Source organism: Oncorhynchus masou, chromosome 15 (assembly GCF_036934945.1).
Source record: "Oncorhynchus masou masou isolate Uvic2021 chromosome 15, UVic_Omas_1.1, whole genome shotgun sequence".
Lineage (NCBI taxonomy): Eukaryota > Metazoa > Chordata > Actinopteri > Salmoniformes > Salmonidae > Oncorhynchus > Oncorhynchus masou.
In genome coordinates, this window is record NC_088226.1 from 57,420,782 (window position 1) to 57,446,339 (window position 25,558).

The following is a 25,558-nucleotide window of genomic DNA, read 5'->3' on the forward strand; positions in this document are numbered from 1 at the left end:
TTGGGCGAGTTGGAACCGGTGTAATTCTGAATCAAATGCGCCAAATTAATTTACATTTTGGGGATATAAAGAAGGAAATTATCGAACAAAATGACCATTCATTGTGTCAATGAGACATTTGGAATTGCAAAAGGAAGATCTTCAAAGGTAAGGCATATATTATATCGTGATTTCTGACTTGTGAATATTGATATTTCTGTAGTTTGAATTTGGCGCTCTGCAATTTCACTGGATGTTGTCAAATCGATCCCACTAAAGGGATTGGCACGTGAAGGGATCCCTAAGAGGATTTATTAAATAGGTCACTCATTGCTTTAAGCCACACCTCCATGGAGTGAGATACCTGCCAAAAGGTTGAATGTACGTGTCGTTAGGATCGTAATAATATCCATACGTAAATAGCTCGGATTGCAAGAAAAGCCATGCATGAAACGTAAAGGTGAAGTTTCATCTGTGAACATACAAACTCCATGTTACAATTACAGACTATTTACCTTTGCTGTTGTTCTGGGATTGATTTGCACTTTTCGCACAAAAGGACATTCATCTCTAGGAGACAGAACGCATCTCCTTCCTGAGCGGTATGACTTCGGCGTGGTCCCATGGTGTTTATACTTGTTTACTATTGTTTGAACAGATGAACGTGGTACCTTCAGGTGATTGGAAATTGCTCCCAAGGATTAACCAGATTTGTGGAGGTCTACAATTTTTTTCTGAAGTCGAGCTGATTTCTTTCGATTTTCCCATGATGTCAAGCAAAGAGGCACTGAGTTTAAAGGTAGGCCTTGAAAATACATCCACAGGTACACCTCCAATTGACTCAAATGATGTCAATTAGCCTATCAGAAGCTTCTAAAGCAATGACGTAATTTTCTGGAATTTTCCAATCTGTTTTAAGGCACAGTCAACTTAGTGTATGTAAACTTCTGACCCACTGGAACTGTAACACAGTGAATTATATGTGAAATTGTTGAAAAAATTACTTGTGTCATGCACAAAGTAGATGTTCTAACCGACTTGCCAAACATTTACATTTAAGTCATTTAGCAGACGCTCTTATCCAGAGCGACTTACAACATAGTTTGTTAACAAGAAATTTGTAGAGTGGTTGAAAAACGAGTTTTAATGACTGCAACCTAGGTGTATGTAACCTTCCGACTTCAACTGTGCATTCAGTCTTTTGGCAGCTATCTGTCTCCATAGGAGCGTGCCAAATTTGACTGCAGCATGAGCAAGATTCCCAAAAGCTGGGGCGTCTCCAGTAGTGCTCACTTCACGAGCTCAGGGATTTTTTTTTTTACCTTAATTTTACTAGGCAAGTCAGTTAAGAACAAATTCTTATTTTCAATGACGACCTAGGAACTGTGGGTTAACTGCCTGTTCAGGGGCAGAACGACAGATTTGTAGCTTGTCAACTTGGGGATTCGAACTTGCAACCTTTCGGTTACTAGTCCAAAGCTCTAACCACTAGGCTACCCTGCCGCCCTGGATGATTATGATTCATGACATGATGATTGTCTATCATGGTCAGCAAAGGCATTTTCTGTAGAGTTTAAAATGTATTACGTAGTCATTTTCTCTATGATAAATGATATAAAACATAGTATCGCATGCCATTGTGACGAAGCATATTCACATTGCACTCTAATAAGACTGCTTTCAAGAATAAGCACACGTAATCACATCTACTACCATCTGACTGTTTTCTAAAATGGGGTCACAAATTAGAAAATTCATAATTTGTCACATCCACCACAAATCCATTGTTGCCAGTGCCAATGAAATAATTGAAGAGATATTTGTATTTACTTTTAAATAAGCTGATAAGCACAAGAAATTTACGTCAAGCTTTTTCTCTCCATTTTGTAAATTCAAATTACTTCCTGAATTGACCCCAACTCATGTAGGTCTATTAAATTAACACATATAGGCCCCCATACACAAACAGTAACAGTATAAATCACATTTAACAATAACAGCAGAAGCACTGTTGCATACCTGATAAAGCAACAAGGTATCTCTCCAATAGTTTCTGAATAGATCAAATTGAAGGTTTATTCACCGAGTCCAACCAAGGTGTGTGTAAATGTCCATTGTCCTATTTCTCTGGTTGAAGGGATATGACGCCCCTGCCCTTTCATAGGAAGGCCTGTCAAATGAGCAATTTCTGTCAGAAATGCTACGCAGCAATTGGGAGGTTGGAAGGAGCACAAACTGTATAAAACTGGTGAAAAGTGTATTTAATCCTCATATTGTGCTTGATTATGCCTTTAAATAAGACAGGACTTCTAATAAGATCAAAGCCAAGTAATAATCACCTTTTTATTTTCTCAGAAATTACAATTTGGAGAGATGGGCTATGATCTATGAATCAGTCCAAAACCCAAGAGGTGAACCTTTGAATTGATTGCGACCAAGGTGGGTTTGATAAAATTGTTAGAAGACTATGCATAATTGGGGTGATATAAACGTATAGCAACATGATTTTACAAGGATACTACCTCAAAAATATTTGATTTGTCAGGCCAAGTTATTGACCTGGTGCATTTTTTGGCACATGTCAAGGCTGGACTGATTTAAATGTGTAAAGGTGACCCATTGCAATCACCATTAGGTTAATCTAGGTCATTAACAGGTATGCTCATCCATGATTGTTTACATTGCATTTAACACTGGAAGCAAACATTTAAAAAAGTGTTAACGTTTGTCTTTACAAATGATATTCAACAAAACAGCAGTACATTAATTTGTTTTGGAATTAATATAACATGCAGGACCTCCACTTCACTGATCCTCAACACTGGAGCCCCAAAAGGGTGCATGCCCAGCCCACTCCTGTACTCCATGTTCATCCATGACTGCGTAGCCACACACACCTCCAACTCAATCATCAAGTTTGCAGATGACACAACCATAGTTGGCCTGATTACCAACAATGGTGAGACAGCCTACAGGGAGGAGGTGAGATCCCTGGTGAAGTGGTGCCAGGAAAATAACCTCTCTCTCAACGTCAACAAAATTAAGGAGTTGATCGTGGACTTCAGGAAAAAGCAGAGGGAGCACGTCCCTATCCACATTGACGGGACCGCAGGGGAGAAGGTGGAAAGTTCCTCAGCGTACACATCACTAACAATCTGAAATGGTCCACCCACAGACAGTGTGGTGAAGGCGCAACAGCGCCTCATCAACCTCAGGAGGCTGAAGAAATTTAGTTTTGGCCCCCAAGACTCTCAAACTTTTACAGGTGCACAATTGAGAGCATCCCGTCGTGCTGTATCACCACCACCGCCATGTATTGCATGGCAATGGTGGCAACTGCACCTCCCAGAAATGCAAGGCTCTACAGAGGGTGGTGCAGTCTGCCCAACGCATCACCGGGGGGCACACTGCTTGCCCTCCAGGACACCTACAGCACCCAATGTGATAGGAAGGCCAAAAATATCACCATGGACGTCAACCATCCAACCGTCCGGCCTGTTCACCCCACTATCATCCAGAAGGTAAGGTCAGTACAGGTGCATTAAAGCTGGGAACAAGAGACAAAAGCTGTTTTTCAATCTCAAGGCCATCAGACTGTTAATTAGCCATCACTAGCCGGCTACCACCTGTTACTCAACCCTGCACCTTAGAGGCTGCTGAAATATACAGACAAGGAATCACTGGTCACTTTAATGTTTACATACTGCTTTACACATTTCATATTTATACAGTGTATTCTCATCCTAACATCCTCATCCTAATATTTATATGTTTCTTAATTCCATTATTTTACTTTTAGATGTGTGAATTGTTAGATATTACTGCACTGTTGGAGCTAGGAACACAAGCATTTCGCTACACCCGGAATAACATCTGCAAGATTTGTGCATGAGACCAATACAATTTCATTTGATTTTAAATGCATGTGTCTATTACACAGTCCCCCTCAAACTACACATATTTGGTTAGTAGAGACCCTGTTCAGTGTTTTCCACCCCACTTTAGCTGTGACAGGTAGAAAAAGTTCTATACAAGCCAATAAGTATATGGCAATGAATGGTGGCGTAAGGAGTCACCAGTACTCTGTATTAAACCTGTTGCCCAGCAAAAGTGTATTTCTTTAAATATAGCCTACACAATAGCTTTCAACATAACATTCGTTCTCTTGGGTACGTTTTTGTGAGGATGAGTGTGGAGAATGCATAAAACTTGACATTTGCTAAACACTCGCACTCACCTACTGTATTACCTAATGCTGCACCTCCCCATTCACTCAACCTTCCAGCAAGGATAATGCCAACAATAGACGAGACACAAAGCAACCATTTTACTTTAGAACTATCAGCTAGCTATATTATAATCTTAATGTAGCTAACCAGAGATAAATTAAACTAATATTATGCTAGATATGTCAATTCTTTTTGGTTAGCTAATAGCAGTAGCTAGCCCTATTGACTTCTGGGCTTGCGATCTACTGTACGTAGACAGATAAATATGCCAATATTATCAAAGCATGTATTAACGTATCAAGATAATATATTGGTTAGGCAAGTTTTTCTCTCACTTCAGCTCAAATAATGTCCGCTATTAGTTAAGAACTTTTGCGTCATTTTTTACATGGTTGTGTCATATTTCTTTGTATACTTTCCGTTGAAGCTTGCTTCGATGCATGCTTGAAAATATGTACGGAATACACATGAGAAGTGCCCTCTTGTGCTCCATTTCGCATACTCCAATCCCTCAATTTGCGTGCCTCGAGCAGTGGTATGCGTTTTGAAAAACACCCTGTATTATTGCTTTTAGACAACGGGTTACTATCATTACAAATGAAGATTTACCAACCCATACATTTTTCTAAAAGACGTGATGCTACAGTCACTGATTGTCAAGTGGCATTTTAGGCCTTCTCTGGCTGCTCAAAAAAATAAAGGGAACACTAAAATAACATCCTAGATCTGAATGAAATATTCTTATTAAATACCTTTTTCTTTACATAGTTGAATGTGCTGACAACAAAAATCACACAAATTATCAATGGAAATCAAATTTATCAACCCATGGAGGTCTGGATTTGGAGTCACACTAAAAATTAAAGTGGAAAACCACACTACAGGCTGATCCAACTTTGATGTAATGTCCTTAAAACAAGTAAAAATGAGGCTCAGTAGTGTGTGTGGCCTCCACGTGCCTGTATGACCTCCCTACAACGCCTGGGCATGCTCCTGATGAGGTGGCGGATGGTCTCCTGAGGGATCTCCTCCCAGACCTGGACAAAAGCATCCGCCAACTCCTGGACAGTCTGTGGTGTAACGTGGCGTTGGTGGATGGAGCGAGTCATGATGTCCCAGATGTGCTCAATTGGATTCAGGTCTGGGGAACGGGCGGGCCAGTCCATAGCATCAATGCCTTCCTCTTGCAGGAACTGCTGACACACTCCAGCCACATGAGGTCTAGCATTGGAACCCAGGTCCAACCGCACCAGCATATGGTCTCACAAGGGGTCTGAGGATCTCATCTCGGTACCTAATGGCAGTCAGGCTACCTCTGGCGAGCACATGGAGGGCTGTGCGGCCCCCCAAAGAAATGCTACCCCACACCATGACTGACCCACCACCAAACCGGTCATGCCGGAGGATGTTGCAGGCAGCAGAACGTTCTCCACGGCATCTCCAGACTGTCACATGTGCTCAGTGTGAACCTGCTTTCATCTGTGAAGAGCACAGGGCGCCAGTGGCGAATTTGCCAATCTTGGTGTTCTCTGGCAAATGCCAAACGTCCTGCACGGTGTGTGGCTGTAAGCACAACCCCCACCTGTGGATGTCGGGCCCTCATACCACCCTCATGGAGTCTGTTTCTGACCGTTTGAGGAGACACATGCACATTTGTGGCCTGCTGGAGGTCATTTTGCAGGGCTCTGGCAGTGCTCCTCCTTGCACAAAGGCGGAGGTAGCGGTCCTGCTGCTGGGTTGTTGCCTTCCTACGGCCTCCCCCACATCTGATGTACTGGCCTGTCTCCTGGTAGCGCCTCCATGCTCTGGACACCACGCTGACAGACACAGCAAACCTTCTTGCCACAGCTCGCATTGATGTTCCATCCTGGATGAGCTGCACTACCTGAGCCACTTGTGTAGGTTGTAGACTCAGTCTCATGCTACCACTAGTGAAATCACCACCAGCATTCAAAAGTGACCAAAACATCAGCCAGGAAGCATAGGAACTGAGAAGTGGTCTGTGGTCCCCACCTGCGGAACCACTCCTTTATTGGGGGTGTCTTGTTAATTGCCTATAATTTCCACCTGTTGTCTATTCTATTTGCACAACTGCATGTGACATTGTCAGTGTTGCTTCCTAAGTGGACAGTTTGATTTCACAGAAGTGTGATTGACTTGGAGTTACATTGTGTTGTTTAAGTGTTCCCTGTAGTGTATTCATACTGACTGCCATGTAAAACAAAACTAAAGCACTGGTTGATCATTCCAGAACCTTGGTTTAGGGGGAAGCTGTCCATGGTTCTGAAAACAGAGCATGTCTATGCATAGGAAAATAGAAACATTTATATATAGGACCACACACAGACACCACATAAAGAGACCTAAGACAACACATGATAGAAACTCCACATGCAAATATGGTACACATTTTGGGCAGACAACAGTAAAGGCAAGGTAGAGACAATACATCACACATAGCAACTGTCGAGTGTCCATGATTGAGATGTCAAGCTGCATGGGGCAAATGGGCACACCAGGATCCACACTTACCTTTATTTAAATAAAGGCATCTGTGAACGACAGATGCATATCGATATTCCCAGTCATATGAAATCCATAGATTAAGGACTAATTCATTTATTTAAAGTTGACCGATATAGGAACTATAACTCAGCAAAATATTTCATTGTTGCTTTTATATTTTTGTTCAGTGTAGTATACCAAACATTTAGGACCGTCTTCCTAATTTTGAGTTGTGCACCCCACACCTTCAGAACACTCAATTATCAGGGAATGACTACAAGATGTGGAAAGCTTTCCACAGGGATGCTGGCCCATGTGGACTAACACTTCCACAGTTGTCAAGTTGGCTGATGTCCTTTAGATGGTGGACCATTCTTGATACACACGTAACTTATGGAAAAAACCCAGCAGCGCTGCAATTCTTGATAAACCAGTGCACCTGGAATTACCACACTCCTTTCAAAGGCAGTTATATATTTTGTCTTAACCATATCTCAAGACTTAAAATCATTCTTTAACTAGTCTTCTCCCCATTCATCTACACCAATTATTTAACCAGGCAAGTCAGTTAAGAAAAAAATTTGTATTTACAATGACGGCCTACCCTGGCAAATTGTGCACAGCCCTATGGGACTCCCAATCACGGCCGGTTGTGATACAGCTTGGAATGGAACCAGGGTCTGTAGTTACACCTCTAGCACTGAGATGCAGTGCCTTAGATCGCTGCGCCACTCGGGAGCCCAAATTGAAGTTGATTATTAAGTGACATCAATAAGGGATCATAGTTTTCACCTGGTCAGAGCCGTGGAAAGAGTGGGTGTTCTTCATGTTTTGTATACTCAAGTGTATGAAATGTGTATATATTGATCCACCTGTATTACCGATAATCGCAACGGCAGTCCGCACACAAATTTCCGGTCCTACCACCCTCTCTAAAGAATGTTGAACCAGTTTATATTTTCCATTTTTATTTAATTTATGTTTACAATTCTTCCTAATTGTTTCTCTTGATAAGGTCTTTGCTTTTCTTGTGGAAAATGTTTGTGCCCATGGTGATCTGTACAGTTCTGGTCTCAGTGTTGGGGTGGGGGGTGAGAGGGTAGCCTTTTACAATTTGTCCAGGTAGTTATCCAATGCAGGAATTCCCTCCTTGAGCCCCTTGCGTTTACGTGTGTCAGCCACAATCTGGGAAATCTTGGTGGATGTGTCCTGGGGATCTCCCTGGAGGATCTGCCAGTGGTCAAACACACACTGGGGGAAGGCCTGGCCACCGGTGTTGGAACGCAGGTCTGCTGTGAAACCTTGAGAAGGAACACAGGTATTAGCATATATCAATTTGTTTTATACAATACACATTTACTACAACTCAGGGAATTGTCTAGCCCTGATAAGTACATATCAGATAAGGGAAAAGTGGACTACACTTGGTGGGTCACTCACCGAAGGACTCGTTGACAGGCAGGTAAGCCTTGACGATGAACATGGGGGTCCCCATGACCTGGGACTCCTCGAAAACGTGACCGCGCTTCCTGTTCAGCACACCATAGATGCCTCCCACCACCTGCTCAGGACACTGCAGGGAGAGAGGGAAACAAGGTTAACACCATTGAATTCGATGGTTAACGCCAACCTGTCCAAGGATGTAGCATTTTTCTAGTCAACTTCCATTATCCTGGAGATGAGCTCATTTCTAGTCAAGTATCGTATTTTATGGATTTAGCCATCACTTGTTCAGTGTGGTGCATGATTTCACATCAGACATAGTCCTTGTTGAAACCAAACATTTAATAAACATTTTCAATGTAAATTGTAGGCATACCTGAATCTCCACCAGGTAGACAGGCTCCATGAGTCTTGGCTGAGCTGTAAGCTGGCATGCATACAGCACTCTGCGGGCTGTGGGAATGATCTGACCACCACCCCGGTGGATAGCATCTGTGTGGAGGGTCACATCGTGGACATCAAAGCGGACAGCACGCATATTCTCCTCGCACAGGGCACCCTGGAAACAAAATAGTAATGTTTAAGGTATTGACACAAGCACTTCAGTTTGTGACAAATCTACATTCTCAGAAAACTACCCATGGCGTATTCCTCAACACAGAATTGTGCCTCTTTGAATGATGGTATGCTTGTTTTAAAGTGACCAACAAAGTAGGAAAAATTACATCCATGAGTCTGGCTTACCTCCTTGACAGCCCACTGGAAGCCAGCCACCACGCTGTCCTTGATCTCGTTCAGGTACTGGACTCCCTTGGTCACGTCCATCAGCAGGTTGGGGCCGGTACCGTCAGGGCCGAAGCACCAGATCTTACGGGCCTCAGACACATCCCACTCGTACTTGTCGGCCAGGAAACGGGCACGGACCTTCAGTTCCTGTCTGGCACTGACGTCACCCTTTTCGATGTCCTCAGCCAGGCCGTCGGGGAAGGGACGGGCTTTCATGTACAGACGGTTGTGTTTGTTGGGGGACTTGGACAGGCACATCTGGTCAGACTCCTCAGACACAGTCTCCCTGTAGGAAACCACCGGGTCGGATTTCTATGTGGGAGAGTGGAGGAGGTGTTTAATTATTAAATACATCAGTAGGATAACACTGCCTGTAACGTAACACCATTGTAAACTCAGCAAAAAAAGAAACGTCCTTTCACTCTCAACAGCGTTTATTTTCAGCAAACGTGTAAATATTTGTATGAATATAAGATTCAACAACTGACAAACTGAACAAGTTCCACAGACATGTGACTAACAAATGGAATAATCAAGTCAAAACAGTCAGTATCTGGTGTGGCCACCAGCTGTATTAAGTACTGCAGTGCATCTCCTCCTCATGGACTGCACCAGATTTGCCAGTTCATGCTGTGAGATGTTACCCCTCTCTTCCACCAAGGCACCTGCAAGTTCCCAGACATCTCTGGGGGGAATGGCCCTAGCCCTCACCCTCCGATCCAACGGGTCCCAGACATGCTCAATGGGATTGAGATCTGGGCTCGTTGCTGGCCATGTCAGAACACTGACATTTCTGCCTTGCAGGATCATTTACAGAACAAGCAGTATGGCTGGTGGCATTGTCATGCTGGAGGGTCATATCAGGATGAGCCTGCAGGAAGGGTACCACATGAGGGAGGAGGTAGTCTTCCCTGTAATGCACGGTGTTGCGATTGGCTGCAATGACAACAAGCTCAGTCCAATGATGGGGACACACTGCCCCAGACCATGACGGACCCTCCACATCGATCTTGCTCCAGAGTACAGGCCTCGGTGTAAGGCTCATTCCTTCGACGATAAACGTGAATCCGATCATCACGCCTGGTGAGACAAAACCGCGACTCGTCAGTGAAGAGCACTCTTTGCCAGACCTGTCTGGACCAGCAACGGTGGGTTTGTGCCCATAGGCGACGTCTGGTTAGGACCTGCCTTACAAGCCCCCAGTCCAGGCTCTCTCAGCCTATTGCGGACAGTCGGAGCACTGATGGAGGGATTGTGCGTTCCTGGTGTAACTCGGGCAGTAGTTGTTGCCATCCTGTGCAGGTGTTACATGTCTGCCACTGTGAGGACGATCAGCTGTCCACCCAGTCTCCCTGTAGCGCTGTCTTAGGCTCTCACAGTACAGACATTGCAATTTATTGCCCTGGCCACATCTGCAGTCCCCATGCCTCCTTGCAGCAAGGCTAAGGCATGTTCATGTAGATGAGCAGGGACCCTGGGTCAGTAGAAAGGCCTCTTTAGTGTCTTAAGTTTTCCAAACTGTGACCTTAATTGCCTACTGTCTAAGCTGGTAGTGTCTTAACGACCGTTCCACAGTTGCATGTTCATTAAGTGTGTATGGTTCGTTGAACAAGCATGGGAAAGTGTTTCACCCCTTTACAATGAAGATCTGTGAAGTTATTTGGATATTTAAAAATTATCCTTGAAAGACAGGGTCCTGAAAAGGGACATTTCTTTTTTTGCTGACTTTAGAAGGGATCATGTGAAAGCCCTACATGTAACAAGGCATGGAGGACTAGTGTACCTTCAGTGGAATGCAGGCATGGTCCTCCTCCAGATCCTTGAGGCAGATCTCCAGATGCAGCTCACCGGCTCCAGCGATAATGTGCTCTCCAGACTCCTCGATGATACACTGCACCATGGGGTCAGACTTGGCTAGACGCTTCAGGCCCTCCACCAGCTTAGGTAGGTCAGCAGGGTTCTTGGCCTCAACAGCTACTCTCACCACAGGGCTGACGCTGAACTTCATCACCCTCATGTTGTGGGCCTGCTCGAAGGTAGTGATGGTCCCGGTCTTCACCAGGTACTGGTCTACTCCAACCAGACCAACAATGTTCCCGCATGGCACGTCCTCAATGGGCTCAATGTAACGACCCATCATCAGAATGGTCCTAATGAGGAACAGGGGAGAGTCAGTCAACTGTTCAATACTGGGCAAGAGCTTATACAGCATTTGAAATGTGCTACTCCCATGCATGTGCCTTGTGCTTACTGGATGGTCACAGATTTACATGGTTTTCATGGATTGCAAGAGACAAATTACAAAGTATGGCCATTAGAAGTGTAGCGTTCCAGAGTACCAACCTCTGAATTGGTTTGAGGTAGAGGTCCTCTTTCTTTCCAGGGGTGAAGTTTGGTCCCATAATGCGCACCTTTTGGCCGGAAGACACGCAGCCAGAGAAGACTCGGCCAAAGGCGTAGAAGCGACCCTTGTCGGTGGTGGGCACCATCTTGGAGATGTACATCATCAAGGGAGCCTTGGGGTCGCAGTTCTTGATACCTTAGAGGAGACAGTTGGGTTAACAGACCGGTATATGGTACTATCCATGTTTCCAGATGAGTGCAGATGAAGGAAAGTGTGGTTGTAGTCTTACCCATGGCAGCTTCATCGTCACCAGGTCCTTCATAGAGCAGCTCACAACGGTACTTCTGGGCCGTGACGGGGGAGGGCAGGTGGATGGTGATCATCTGGAGCAGGGCCTCCCCGGCTGGCAGCCAGCGACGCATCACAGCCTTCAGCAAGGGCTTGCCCTCCTTCTCCTTGTCCTCATTGTCCAGCTTGATGTCCAGCTTCTCTATCAACTTGGCCGTCTCCTCCTTCTTGAAGTTCATGATGGCGTCAAACACCTATAGCAGAAACAGTAGTTAAATGTAAAATGGTGGACCATACAATAAAATACAGATGGCGCATATGGGGAGAGGTAACTATAGAATTGCCTTTGCCATGCGTCAGACTGCAGTTTAACATCACTGGACAATCAGGTCAAAGTGAAGAATGTATTAAGTCATCATTCATAGGCATGAAGCGCTAAAAGGCACAATACGAAATGCACTTTCCTGGTCAGATCTTATCGGTACATGGCTAGTATGTATCCCCTCTCACCTGGCCTAATGCTAAACATTGTTAAAGTCATGTCTCCACTCACCTTGAATATGGGGTCTAGGACGAGCTGAGAGAAGGTACGGGGGAGCTTCTTTCCATCAGGTCCGTTGGCAGACTTGCTGAACTTGCCAGTGGCTGGGTCGAAAAACCTGAAGGGGAAAAAATATCACCATTTAACCTCACGAGGGTAGGGGCAAGCATTCTGAATTTGATGAAAAGCGTGCCCAAAGTAAACTGCCTGCCAGTCAGGCCCAGAAGCTAGGATATGCATATAATTGGCAGATTTGGATAGAACACCCTTAGAGTTTCCAAACCTGTTAAAATAATGCCTGAGTATTACATAACAGATATGGCAGGCGAAAACCAGAGAACTCCATCCAGGAAGTGCTATTATTTTGAAACGTCTCTTTTCCATTGAAAGCCTACGTAATTGGGGATAACAGCACTTTCAATGAGTGGACAATGGAAATTTCCAGACACGAGTTCAGCACGTGACCAGGAGCGCGCATTTGTTTCTCCTTTTCTATTGACAAAGCCTTTGTCCGTTTGAAATGGGATTGATTATTCATGTCAAAAACTCCATGTGGATTGATTAAACATCGTTTGACATGTTTCTACGAACTTTTATGGTACTTTATTGATTTGGTCTGTCTGTTGTGACCGCTCTTTGTTCCAATGTATTACTGAACAAAGCACACCAACAAAACGGAGTTTTTTGAATATAAAGAGGGACTTTATCGAACAAAACAAACATTGTGTAACATGGAGTCTGAGTGCAACCATATGAAGATCAAAGATAGCGGTAAAATGTATAACTTATTTCTTACTTTTGTCTGCTAACCGTTTGTAATGATTTGTCTGCTGGGCGCTGTTCTCAGATAATTGCATGGTTTGCTTTCGCCGTAAAGTCTTTTTGAAATCTGACACCGTGGTTGGATTAACAAGAAGCTAATCTTTAAACCCATGTATAAAACGTTTCATACATTTTTATAATGAGTATTTGTTTTTGAATTTGGCACACTACAATTTCACTGAATGTTGGCCAGGTGGGGCGGTAGCGTCCCACACCCCCTAGAGAGGTTTAACTACACTGCAAACTGACAAGGCTTGACATGTACCAGGCAATCTGGCAGGAGCTAGTTCAGGAAAATGTGGCAGATGATTACAAGGTTGACAGTGACTGGTCCCTCACCTTTCACCCCACAGCTTCTTCATCATGTCCTCTACCTTCTTGCAGCGCTCTGCAGGTCCTAGTTGTGCATCACCCTTGGCAGCAAACTTCATCACGTACATTTCAGCAAACTGCTTCAGGGTGAAGGCCCATCCGTGGAGTCCCGACCCAAAGCCAACAGTTCCAATGACCGGGTCAATCTGTAAGAGAATAGTTACTACTAGGGCAGGGTTGATACCAAGCCAAGAAACTAGAACTCCATTTCCAGAGAAACACTTTCAATATTCATGTAAACAGCAGTTGTCATTAGGTGCAAAACAGAACTGGAACAATGCCACAATTTCACAGGTGAATTGTCAACAATTTCTGACAAGGCATTGTACAGACAACATAAGTAGCTTACCATGATAGCACCCATGGGACCACTCTCATCCTCTCCGTAAGTGGCAATGATCACGTTGACATTCTCCACGATGCGCTGGAAGGTCTGGAACAGATCTTCTGGCTCCAGCTGCAGCTCCAGCAGGGCCCGGTCCATCTTGTTCATCATCAGCACGGGCTTGATACGCTCAGCAATGGCCTGCCTGAGCACGGTCTCTGTCTGCACACACACACCTGGGCAGGGACGGACAAGAGCAGATAGTGAGCTAGGAAAATGTTGAGAACAAATGGATTGGTTTGTTGACTGACTCCTACTCCTTTTTATAATATACCTCGTAATCATGGAACCTAGCATCAATATGACATCCTGTATGACAGATGTCTGAAAATAAAGAAATACTTGTTCACCAGAAGTATAGAACATGCCATCATTTTTTACAGAAATGAAAGCATGATCGTGTCCGACAACTAGGGCGCAAGTCGTCCTTACCTGACACGCAGTCCACAACAACCAGGGCTCCATCAGTGACACGGAGAGCAGCTGTGACCTCAGAGGAGAAGTCAACGTGGCCTGGAGAGTCAATCAGGTTGATGAGAAACCCAACGCCATCTTTGCACTGCTTGATGAAGGCCATGTCATTCTCAGAGAGTTCGTAGTACATGGAGATGGCACTGCAGTGGAAGAAAGTGTTAGTCCACTCAACTGCCAGCCAAAACCTCTCCTACTTCTGCCCAGTCGGAAGAAATGTTAATAGGCAATCGGCCAGGGGGACACTCACGTTGACTTGATGGTAATGCAGCGCTCCTGCTCGTCCTTTCGTGTGTCGGTGAAACGGGTCTCTCCAGCACGGGATCCTGCGATGATACCAGCCTTCGACACTAGTGAGTCTGTCAGGGTTGACTTACCATGGTCGACGTGCGCAATCACAGACATGTTACGGATGTTGGACTTCTTGTCCATGATGGCACGGATTTGGTCTACGGTAAAGTTCACCTACAGAGAGGGAAGGGGGGGTTATTAATGTAGAGCTGTGACGATAAACTGAAAATTAGACGCTACCCATACCGATCACTTACCACAGGCTAACGTCGCTCATTGCGACAAGTAGACTATACAAGGAAAATGTGAAGTCTGAAATTAAATACGTTTGCTAATACATTTGATGGCTACAACCTAGGGCTGGGCTATATAAAATTATTTGAAATTTACGTTTTACGCAATGTTCCAAATGCCTGTATCACAAAAGTCAAAGGTTCATTTCTCTCTCCATTTTTATGAGTGTTTCTTTTGTCTCGTTACATTTGAGGTTTGATCCAACATAAAAATCAGTCATATGGACACAAATAGTATTTTACTGTAATAGAGAAATTAACCTCTGTAACAATACCCTTTTAATGTCTCAACTCCCAAAATGTTGATCAGAGCAGACCCTACTAAGAGAGGAGTATCATTGGACAGGATTGTGGAAAATATATGCTCAGTTTCTGCTGCGTGCAGCAGGCCTACCGCAATAGGCCTGGTAGTCGAGTAGTGCACACTGTTGTAGTGGGTACTGTGTTGTGAAAGAATTATGAAAATGTAATGGCATGTAATATTTAAATGAAAAACTGCCTCAACTTCACCGGGCTAGGGGGCAGTATTTGGAAGTTTGGATGACTGAGGTGCCCAAAGTAAAATGCCTGGTACTCAGGCCCAGTAGCTAGGATATGCATATAATTGGTAGTATTGGATAGAAAACATTCTAAAGATACCAAACTGTTAATATAATGTCTGAGTATAACAGAACTGATATGGCAGGCGAAAACCCAAAGAGAATCCATACGGAAAATATACATTTTTTGAGCTCACTCATTGAAATGGCTGTCTATGGGAATATCAATGGAATACCTCCCAGATTGCAGTTCCTAGGGCTTCCAGTAGATGTCAGTCTTTAGAAAGAGTTTCCAGTTAGTTTTTTGAAAGAAAAAAAACAAGCCAGAATTTGTAGTTTTTCTAAGTGGCTCCCATTTTGGCTGTAGTATTGTGGCGTGCGTGGATGACAGTGCGCACTTAGTTATTTATCTCCGGTAATGAACATACTATTCTCCGTCTTAAATTTGACGGTTTATTTACATATCAGGGTACCTGTGGATCGATTAGAAATGTTGTTTGACTTGTTTGGACGAAGTCTATTGGTAACTTTCAGGATTCATTTGTATGCATTTTGAACAAGGGAAACCAGTGGATTACTGAGTCAAACGCGCCAACTAAACTGACTTTTATGGGATATAAAGGACTATCAAACAAAAGGACCGTTTGTTATGTAGCTGGGACCCTTGATTGCAAACAGGAAGAGCTTCAAAGGTAAGTGATTTATTTTATCGTCATTTCTGACTTTCGTGACGCCTCTGCTTGTTTGGAAAATGTTTGTAATGCTATTGTATGAGTGGTGCTGTCTTAAAATAATTGCATGGTATGCCTTCGCCGTAAAGCCTTTTTGAAATCTGACAAAGCGACTGGATTAACAAGTTAAGCTTTTAAACGATGTAAGACACTTATATTTTCATGAATGTTTAAAACCTCTTGATCTACCCATCCCGGATCCTGGAGCGTTGTCAACAACTACAGTAATTAGCATAATGCAACGGACAATCGTTCCTAGAAAATATTCATGAAATACAGTGAAACACAGTTTAGCCTTTTGTTAATGACCTTGTCATCTCAGATTTTGAAATTATGCTTTACAGCCAAAGCAAGACAAGCATTTGTGTAAGTTTATCAATAGCCTAGCATAGCATTATACCTAGATAGCAGCAGGCAACCTGGTCACGAAAATCAGAAAAGCAATCAAATTAAATTGTTTACCTTTGATGAGCTTCGGATGTTTTCACTCACGAGACTCCCAGTTAGATAGCAAATGTTCCTTTTCCCCAAAAAATATTTATTTTTGTAGCCGAAATAACTCAGTTCTTCACGTTTGGCTGAGAATTCGACCGGAAATTGCGGTCGCGACAACGCCGAAAAACATTCCAAACTAGCTCCATAATATCGACAGAAACATGGCAAACGTTGTTTATAATCAATCCTCAAGGTGTTTTTAAAATATCTATTCGATAATATATCAACCGGGACAGCTGTATTTTCAGTAAGACCAGGAGGAAAAATAGCTACCTGTCTATTACGGAAGAATTACTCTGAGAGCCCTCAGCCGGACACTTACACAATGGAGTCGCTTACACTCATTCTTCAACATAAAGGCACGAAACTATGTCAAAATGCTGTAGACACCTTGGGGAATACGTAGAAAAAGGAATCTGGTTGATAGCCCATTCACTGCTCAATAGGGACGCAGAGCTTTCAAAACATGAGTAACTTCCTGATTTGATTTCTCTCAGGCTTTCGCCTGCAATATCAGTTCAGAAAATCTAGTCAACACAGCTAACAATCACTTCAAACAAGCTGGAAAGAGTGCAAACTAGCACTTAATTTAATTTTATGTTTTTACATTTAGTTGTATATTTCCGTAAAAATGATGACAGCTGATTCGTGATTTCGACTGGCTGGGAAACACTGCCTGCCTGTCTCGTCCCGACAAGTTCATTACTATGGGACACCTGAAGATCAAATTTGAATATTGAAACAGGTTTATACAAATTTCCACGGTTGAAAACAATGTTAGTCCAAAAGAAATGTGAGAATGCCTAGATGCTTTTTATAGTGGAGATCATGTTTATAAATTGCCTGGCTGGGCTGATATGGAACAGTAAATAGGCCTTTTTAAAGTAATTGATTTAGCAGGTGGTAACTTGTGGAATAGACACCGGCTGCAATGTGGTTTTAACCAATCAGCATTCAGGATTAGACCCACCCATTGTATAAACCCATTATGTAGGGAGGTCTAACAAAAGGTATGACAATGGCTGATTCTGCATGGCTATAAACCGTGGAATGCAGTACCATTAGAACAGATATGACGCTCTGAAAGCTGATGCATTGGGGCATGCAGACAGTAACGAGTATACTTGCCGGTTAGCTGACAGAGCTTTATTGGCCAACTTCATGCTTTAACCCGAGGTAACCAACATAATTAGACCAATAAAAATAAACATTTAGTCATACCCATGGTATTCGGTCTGATATACAGTGGTGTAAAGTACCTAAGTAAAAATGCTTTAAAGAACTACTTAAGTAGTTTTGGGGTATCTGTACTTTACCATTTATATTTTGGACTACTTTAACTTCACTACATTCCTAAAGTAAATTATGTACTTTTTACTCCATACATTTTACCTGACAGCAAAAAGTACTAGTCACAAGTTGAATGCTTAGCAGTACAGGAAATAGGCAAAATTCATACACCTATCAAGATAAATGTCCCTGGTCTTCCCTACTGCCTCAGATCTGGTGGACTCACTAAACAGAAATGCTGCCTTTGTAAATTATGTATGAGTGTTGTGTGCCCCTGATTTGCTAAATATAAGCACATTTTTGTATAGCATTTACTGTCCCTCAAGTATGACAATTGAGTACTTCCACCACTGCACTTCCAATCTGTTGATAGACCGCGGCTGTCAGCCAATCAGCATTCAGGGCTTGACGACCCAGTTTATACCGAACGTTAAAAACCTACGTAACCGGTGAACGATCAGACAAAAGTAGGCCTCGATGCAATCGGCAGAAAAAAAATACAAACGTCAGCTTATTACACCTGGCTGCCATTTAATACCACCAAGTAGCGGGATAGCGAGTCATATATACACAAAACACCAGCTGTTTCTGAATAGTAAACCGAAATTGTTTTAAACTCGAGAGCATAGCCAGTAAGGGTAAACCGTCATTGTAAATAAGAATGTGTTCTTAAACTGACTCGCCTAGTTAAATAAAGGTTATTAAAAAAACAAGACTAATTATTGCCAAGAAACGACGCTTTGACAGCGCAGCCTGAATAGGCCACGTATACACAGCTAGCTTTTATGACATGCCGGCATCCTGCACACGCCAGTATTTGAACATGCTTGGCCAGTTAACAAGCAAACCTCGGACAAACAATTTGTAAACATAACACATACAGCGTTAGCTCTTAACGTTTGCGTCACTGGATATGGGACCAATACTAGAAGTGCAAGACATGACAATCGACCGCTAAGGGTTCAAAGCCACTGACCGGCACTTCAACACTTAGATTCATGCTAGAACCTCATTTTAAAGGACATTACAGGTAAAGGTGGCCTCTGGCATGGGGCATCATCAAACAGGGGGAAAACTGGCATAGTTGGGACCATTTGGGTGTCTGCACTACTGTGCAGAAAGAGGTCTGTTCACACAAATTGGGTGCCATTTTGTTCAAAGCCCAAGTAACCACATACCATCTCTCCTTAGTGTCAGACATTTTACACTGTAATGTTATGACTGAAGTAGCATAACACATGATTATACTATACTACTATTCCCAAAACGAAAATACTTATCCAACTCACCATTTTGACGGATGGTTAAGGATTCGCTTCGTGGAAAAAGAGTCACGAAATTTTACACTGCCCACCTCTCGAGGGCATAGGCAGGGAAGAGAGTGTTTACGTCAACAGGCACAGTTTTATACTGCTCACGTGCTGCGTAAGGACGCAAAGTCTTGACGCGCAGTCTACTGAGACAGAGAAGTGCGTTGTTTTGGCATTTTGTGACAGAAGAAACAAACACTTTATCTGATGACCATGTGTAGCATTTTACACTGGTGGGCAATGGCCTACAAGCATTGACGAATAATTATACTTCTACGAAATTAGGCTGAAATAACGTCAAACAGTCATCGCTAGAGGGTTCCTTACGTGCCACACCCAGGTACAACAATAGACGTTTCACGGCACACATCTTCCCTCGCCCTACCTGACTTGCCCAACCAGCCGTTTATGACGGATGGTTGGTCTACGACCTGACCTGACCTTGTAGTCAGAACTTCAGAAATTGTTTAACTACAGTTACTTTAGCAATATATAATTGAGCAGTTCGGCAGTATTTTATAGGTGTAGTGGAATCTCAAGTATGTTAATCCATGTCAATTATACCCAAAGAAAATGCACTTCTATTTGTTTTGACCTCAATCACAAACAAAAATATTTAGATTGGATTTTAAATCAAATGGTGCATATCTTTCCCATTATTGGATTTTAAATCAAGTGGTGCATATCTTTCCCATTCATTTTGCATTGAGGCCAGCATGTTAGGGTAGCTCTAATGCAGATAAAAGGGAAGCAATAGATTAGAGTACACAATTTGAATTTGATGAAATATCTCATGTAAAGTGAAAGCTATGGAAAAAGCTATGAAAAAATGTCGTAGCTTTAATTCAAACAATGTCTTATTATTATTGCACTCCCACTGTCAAGGTCTGCCAGTTGTCACGTTAATTGGTCAAGTCATCCAGCAGGTGGTGCCTCTTTGCTGAGTTCAGACCTCATTCTGCATCACTAGCGAGTTCCAACTACTTTCTAACTCTCAACCTGAAGTGCCATAAAACAGTGTGTGAAAGCTATGGAAAAATGGCTTTGCTTTAATTCAAACAATGTCTTGTTAATATTGCACTCCCACAGTGAAGGTCGGCCAGTTGCCACGTCACTTGTTCAAGTCATCCAGCAGGTGGTGCCTCTGTGCTGAGTTCAGACCTCATGCATCACTAGTGAGTTCCAACGTTCTAACGCTCAACCTGAAGTGCCATAAAACACTGGTGTTACCTAAGGTATTATCTAAAGATAGTACAGTAAAACATAGATTCATACAACAGAATGTCCTGTTCCATACCCAAAAGGCCATTATAGGGAAAAAGGTAACGTGCCATTGTTAGAGCCGTTTAAGGAGCTTGACATACAATACCAGTCAAAAGTTTGGACACGCCTACTCATTCAAGGGTTGTTGTTTTTTTCTTTTTGTTTTTTTTTCTACATTGTAGAATACTCGTGAAGACATCAACACTATGAAATAAAACATGGAATCATGCAAAAAAAGTGTTAAACAAATCAAAATAGATTTTATATTTGAGATTCTTCAAAGTAGCCACCCTTTGCCTTGATGACAGCTTTGCACACTCTTGGCATTCTCTCAACCAGCTTCATGAGGTAGTCACCTGGAATGCATTTCAATTAATAGGTGTGCCTTGTTAAAAGTTAATTCGTAAAATTTCTTTCCTTCTTCATGCGTTTGAGCCAATCAGTCGTGTTGTGACAAGGCAGGGTTGGTATACAGAAGATAGGTAAATTACCAAGTCCATATTATGGCAAGAACAGCTCAGAAAAGCAAAGAGAAATGAGAGTCCATCATTATTTTAAGACACGAAGGTCAGTCCATCTGGAAAATTTCAAGAACTTTGAAAGTTTCTTCAATTGCAGTCACAAAAACCATCAAGGGCTATTATGAAACTGGCTTTCATGAGGACCGCCACAGAAAAGGAAGACCCAGAGTTACCTATGCTGCAGAGGGTAAGTTCATTAGAGTTACCAGCCTCAGAAATCAGGAATTAATTGCACCTCAGATTTCAGCCCAAGTAAATGCTACACAGTTCAAGTAACAGACATAAACTGTTCAGAGGAGACTGCATGAATCAGGCCTTCGTGGTTGAATTGCTGCAAAGAAACCACTACTAAAGGACACTAATAAGAAGAAGAGCCTTGCTTGGTCCAAGAAACAAGAGCAATGGACATATGCCGGTGGAAATCTGTCCCATGGTCTGATGAGTCCAAATTTTAGATTTTTGGTTCCAACCGCCGTGTCTTTGTGAGACGCAGAGTTGGTGAACGGATGATCTCCGCATGTGTGGTTCCCACCGTGAAGCATGGAGGATGAGGTGTGATGGTGTGGGGGTGCTTTGCTGGTGACACCGTCAGTGATTTATGTAGAATTCAAGGCACACTTAACCAGCATGGCTACCACATCATTCTGCAGAGATTCACCATCCCATCTGGTTTGCGCTTAGTGGGACTATTATTTGTTTTTCAACAGGACAATGACCCAAAACAAACCTCCAGGCTGTGTAAGGGCTATTTGACCAAGAAGGAGAGTGATGAAGTGCTGCATCAAATGACTTGGCCTCCACAGTCACCCGACCTCAACCCAATTGAGATGGTTTGGGATGAGTTGCAAGGCAGAGTGAAGGAAAAGCAGCCATCAAGTGCTCAGCATATGTGGGAACTACTTCAAGATTGTTGAAAAAGCATTCCAGGTGACTACCTCATGAAGCTGGTTGAGAGAATGCCAAGAGTGTGCAAAGCTGTCATCAAGGCAAAGGGTGGCTACTTTGAAGAATCTCAAATATAAAATATATTTGAAATTGTTTAACACCTTTTTGGTTATTACATGATTCCATATCTGTTTTTTTCATGGTTTCACTCTTATTCTATAATGTAAAAAATAGTTTATTTTATTTTAAAACAGCCTAAATCCAGACAAACTTTTGAATACTTTTAGATTTACTTTCACTGAGATGGAGACATCTGGTCAATATGATGAGGCGTGCATCACGCTGATATTCAAAACATTGTATGTGATTGAAATTCCACATTGTGTATTGGACGGTCACAAGACGCAGGCCTCCTAACTGTCCCTAGAATTTCTAAGCAAACAGCTGGAGGCAGGGCTTTCTCCTATAGAGCTCCATTTTTATGGAATTGTCTGCCTACCCATGTGAGAGACGCAGACTCGGTCTCAACTTTTAAGTCTTTATTGAAGACTCATCTCTTCAGTAGGTCCTATGATTGAGTGTAGTCTGGCCCAGGAGTGTGAAGGTGAACGGAAAGGCACTGGAGTAACGAACTGCCCTTGCTGTCTCTGCCTGGCCGGTTCCCCTCTCTCCACTGGGATTCTCTGCCTCTAACCCTATTACAGGGGCTGAGTCAATGGCTTACTGGTACTCTTCCATGCCGTCCCTAGGAGGGGTGCGTCACTTGGGTGGGTTGAGTCACTGACGTGATCTTCCTGTCTGGGTTGGCGCCCCCCCTTGGGTTGTGCCGTGGTGGAGATCTTTGTGGGCTATACTCGGCCTTGTCTCAGGATGGTAAGTTGGTGGTTGAAGATATCCCTCTCGTGGTGTGGGGGCTGTGCTTTGGCAAAGTGGGTGGGGTTATATCCTGCCTGTTTGGCCCTGTCCGGGGGTATCGTCGGATGGGGCCACAGTGTCTCCTGACCCCTCCTGTCTCAGCCTCCAGTATTTATGCTGCAGTAGTTTATGTGTTGGGGGGCTAGTGTCAGTCTGTTATATTTGAAGTATTTCTCCTGTCTTATCCGGTGTCCTGTGTGAATTTAAGTATGCTCTCTAATTCTTTCTTTCTTTCTCTCTCTCGGAGGACCAAGAGGCCTAGGACCATGCCTCAGGACCACCTGGCCTGATGACTCCTTGCTGTCCTCAGTTCACCTGCTTGTGCTGCTGCTCCAGTTTCAACTGTTCTGCCTGCGCCCATGGAACCCTGACCTGTTCACCGGATGTGCTACCTGTCCCAGACCTGCTGTTTTCAACTCTCTAGAGACAGCAAGAGTGGTAGAGATACTCTGAATGATTGGCTATGAAAAGCCAAATTACATTTACTCCTGAGGTGCTGACCTGTTGCACCCTCGACAACCACTGTGATTATTTTTTTTGACCCTGCTGGTCATCTATGAATATTTGATCATCTTGACCATGTTCTGTTATAATCTCCACCCGGCACAGCCAGAAGAGGACTGGCCACCCCTCATAGCCTGGTTCCTCTTTAGGTTCCTTCCGGCCTTTCTAGGGAGTTTTTCCTAGCCACCGTGCCACCGTGTCTACACCTGCATTGCTTGCTGTTTGGGGTTTTAGGCTGGGTTTCTGTACAGCACATTGTGATATCAGCTGATGTAAGAAGGGCTTTATAAATACATTTGATTTGATTTCTGCTGATTGAGCGAGAAGTTGAACGCAGACTGATTATGATTGTGCATAGACCAAGACTGTTCAAAACCATTCAGTGACCAAGAGAATAACCAGTAATCTGCTCTGACTCAGTCTGCAAATGCTCTTTTTTTTCAAGTATCATTCAGACCAAACAGATGCTCAACGTTCATTTTCTTGATCTCCATCCAGCCAATTTAACATCCACTTGCTTTTGACTCACACTTACAGTTGCTTTTGACTCAGTTACTTGTCTTCATTTTTTTTATAAAATCATTTTTGCCTAGACTGTATTGTAGCAATTGGATGAATGCTTTAAACAAACAACACGTGAACGTTTGCTTGTAGGAGCAATGACTGGTTACGTCAGGTTATATTCATGAGGGTAATCCCAAAGCCCCAGAGTCTGAGAGTAGTCATAGCTATATTGCTTTTCAGATGTTGTAACATTGTACAAGTGGAACTTGCTGGCTAAGAACAGGGTTTTAACCTTTGGACCCATTCCCCATCAGATAGAGGACCAATAATGATTATGTAACGCTGCCACAATATGAAGACCATCATGGTTATTGGCAGTGATCCAATTGCAAATTGAAGACAGTGACAGATGAAAGGAAAGAGTGACAGATATTGTAAGTGATACAGTGAGTAAGGAAAGATAAAAGGTCAGGCTTTTTGGACATAATAGAAAATGAAGACGTTGACAGCTCACATGAGACGGAAGAGAAATAGTGTCTGATAGGAGAACAATTAAATGTAATCTGTTTTATGATAAATATGAATAAATGGTGTATAGCTTCTCTACTGTATGTGCTTTATTAGCATATAGACGTTGGAGAAATAGCTCTGTCACTATCGAGATGTTCAGACTAATAGCCTTGCCAAAATAATCTACCATCAACTTTTTAATGACATTCATAAGGCCTTCTGATATATATTTTGAGAACAGAAACAGACAAATCAGTTTTGGAATTTGACAAAGTGAGATTTTAATAGATTGTCTTGCACATTAAAACACTGAGAGTGTCAGTTCATTCCTTTTTCTATTTTCCATGCAGAGCCACCATTCCAGTCTGGGATCTTTGCATCTGTCTTTATTGCAACTAAAATGGGAACACGTTTGAATGTATTTTAGAAAATAGGACACACCAAAATATCCCCATGGGTTGTTTGTTATTGATTTATGCCTATGCTGCAGTCCTAGGTCTTAGTCATAAGCCCAACTGAATCCCAGTAATAACAACAGGTGGAGCCTTCCAAATGCAGAAAGAACAACTTCCTGGAGATCTACATATTTTTTGGGGGGGGTAATTTTGAGAGTTTTTTTTCTGGTCAGACTTGAATGAATTGATCGATTTAAATCAGTTATTTGTATGAACAAATAATGATTAGGTTATTAAAGCAGTATTTCATTTTCATGGGGATTGTTTCAAATGGATACATCTTATCATATAGTGCATTGATTAATTTTATGAGCTCAGAACTGTTTGCTAATGAAGGATGTTAGAGCCGATTTGGACATATTTGTATAAATGACTGAACATACTGAAATATTAGGTACGTACCTTTATGATTTAAATTTACCTGATTGAGATATATTAATTTGTTAGTGTAATTCAGTTTTTGGCCCCCTCTTGCCCATTCATTGTATTGTGGTAAGTGTGTTAGGATAAAGGCAGGAAATTGGGCCTTCGGGGGAGGGAGTCCTTGCTAGATGCGGGAACGGTATAGTTTTTTGAACATACATACAGACAGGTCATGTTATGTATTTTCCATATCAAGTATTCTATGCTTTAAGTTGATTGGAGAATCATTTCTTTGTTAGATATAAGAAGAATAAAATTTTTGTTGCACCATATCCCTGGATGTCATTGAATGTTTGGCCGTTTGGAAACCTTGAGTGTGGACTGTATGCGTACCAAACAACCCCGCTTCAGGCTTGGGCAGTGGCTATGGTAAAAAGGAAAGGAAGCCACTACAAGGATGTTCAATCAAGCTCTCATTGACAGGCCATAAAGAGCATCTCTATACCGTATGAATTAACTAACAT

The 25,558-nt window shown here is 42.8% G+C and overlaps 1 protein-coding gene, 2 long non-coding RNA genes and 1 other non-coding gene across 5 annotated transcripts in view; 2 read left to right on the top strand and 2 right to left on the bottom strand.

The window, feature by feature from the left end:
- The window catches only part of LOC135556532 (uncharacterized), a 29,684-nt gene extending 4,318 nt beyond the window's left edge, over nt 1–25,366 (top strand). The window contains exon 2 of the long non-coding RNA XR_010458003.1: nt 22,946–25,366. This is a non-coding gene — a long non-coding RNA (uncharacterized LOC135556532). The remainder of the gene's footprint in view (nt 1–22,945) is intronic.
- Nucleotides 2,313–4,133, top strand: LOC135556530 (uncharacterized). The gene is made up of 2 exons (XR_010458002.1): nt 2,313–2,418; nt 2,775–4,133. It is a non-coding gene; the product is annotated as an uncharacterized LOC135556530 (long non-coding RNA).
- LOC135556529 (elongation factor 2b) lies at nt 7,665–19,194 on the bottom strand. Of its 2 annotated transcripts, XM_064989816.1 has the most exons (13): nt 19,094–19,194; nt 14,416–14,630; nt 14,127–14,308; nt 13,659–13,870; nt 13,277–13,455; nt 12,128–12,233; nt 11,576–11,828; nt 11,286–11,481; nt 10,726–11,092; nt 8,901–9,254; nt 8,533–8,715; nt 8,154–8,286; nt 7,665–8,014 (listed from the first exon to the last, which is right to left on the bottom strand). In XM_064989816.1, the coding sequence occupies exons 1-13, from the start codon at nt 19,094–19,096 to the stop codon at nt 7,821–7,823; spliced, it is 2,577 nt and encodes an 858-aa protein (XP_064845888.1). In that variant the 5' UTR covers nt 19,097–19,194; the 3' UTR covers nt 7,665–7,820. The 2 variants fall into 2 exon arrangements, with proteins under 2 accessions (XP_064845888.1, XP_064845889.1); XM_064989817.1 differs by lacking the exons at nt 14,416–14,630; nt 19,094–19,194 and adding an exon at nt 13,969–14,018 and having other exon boundaries at nt 14,127–14,261.
- On the bottom strand, nt 11,929–11,997 carry LOC135557003 (small nucleolar RNA SNORD37). The gene has a single exon (XR_010458130.1). It is a non-coding gene; the product is annotated as a small nucleolar RNA SNORD37 (small nucleolar RNA).
- Nucleotides 25,367–25,558: the final 192 nt, after the last annotated feature.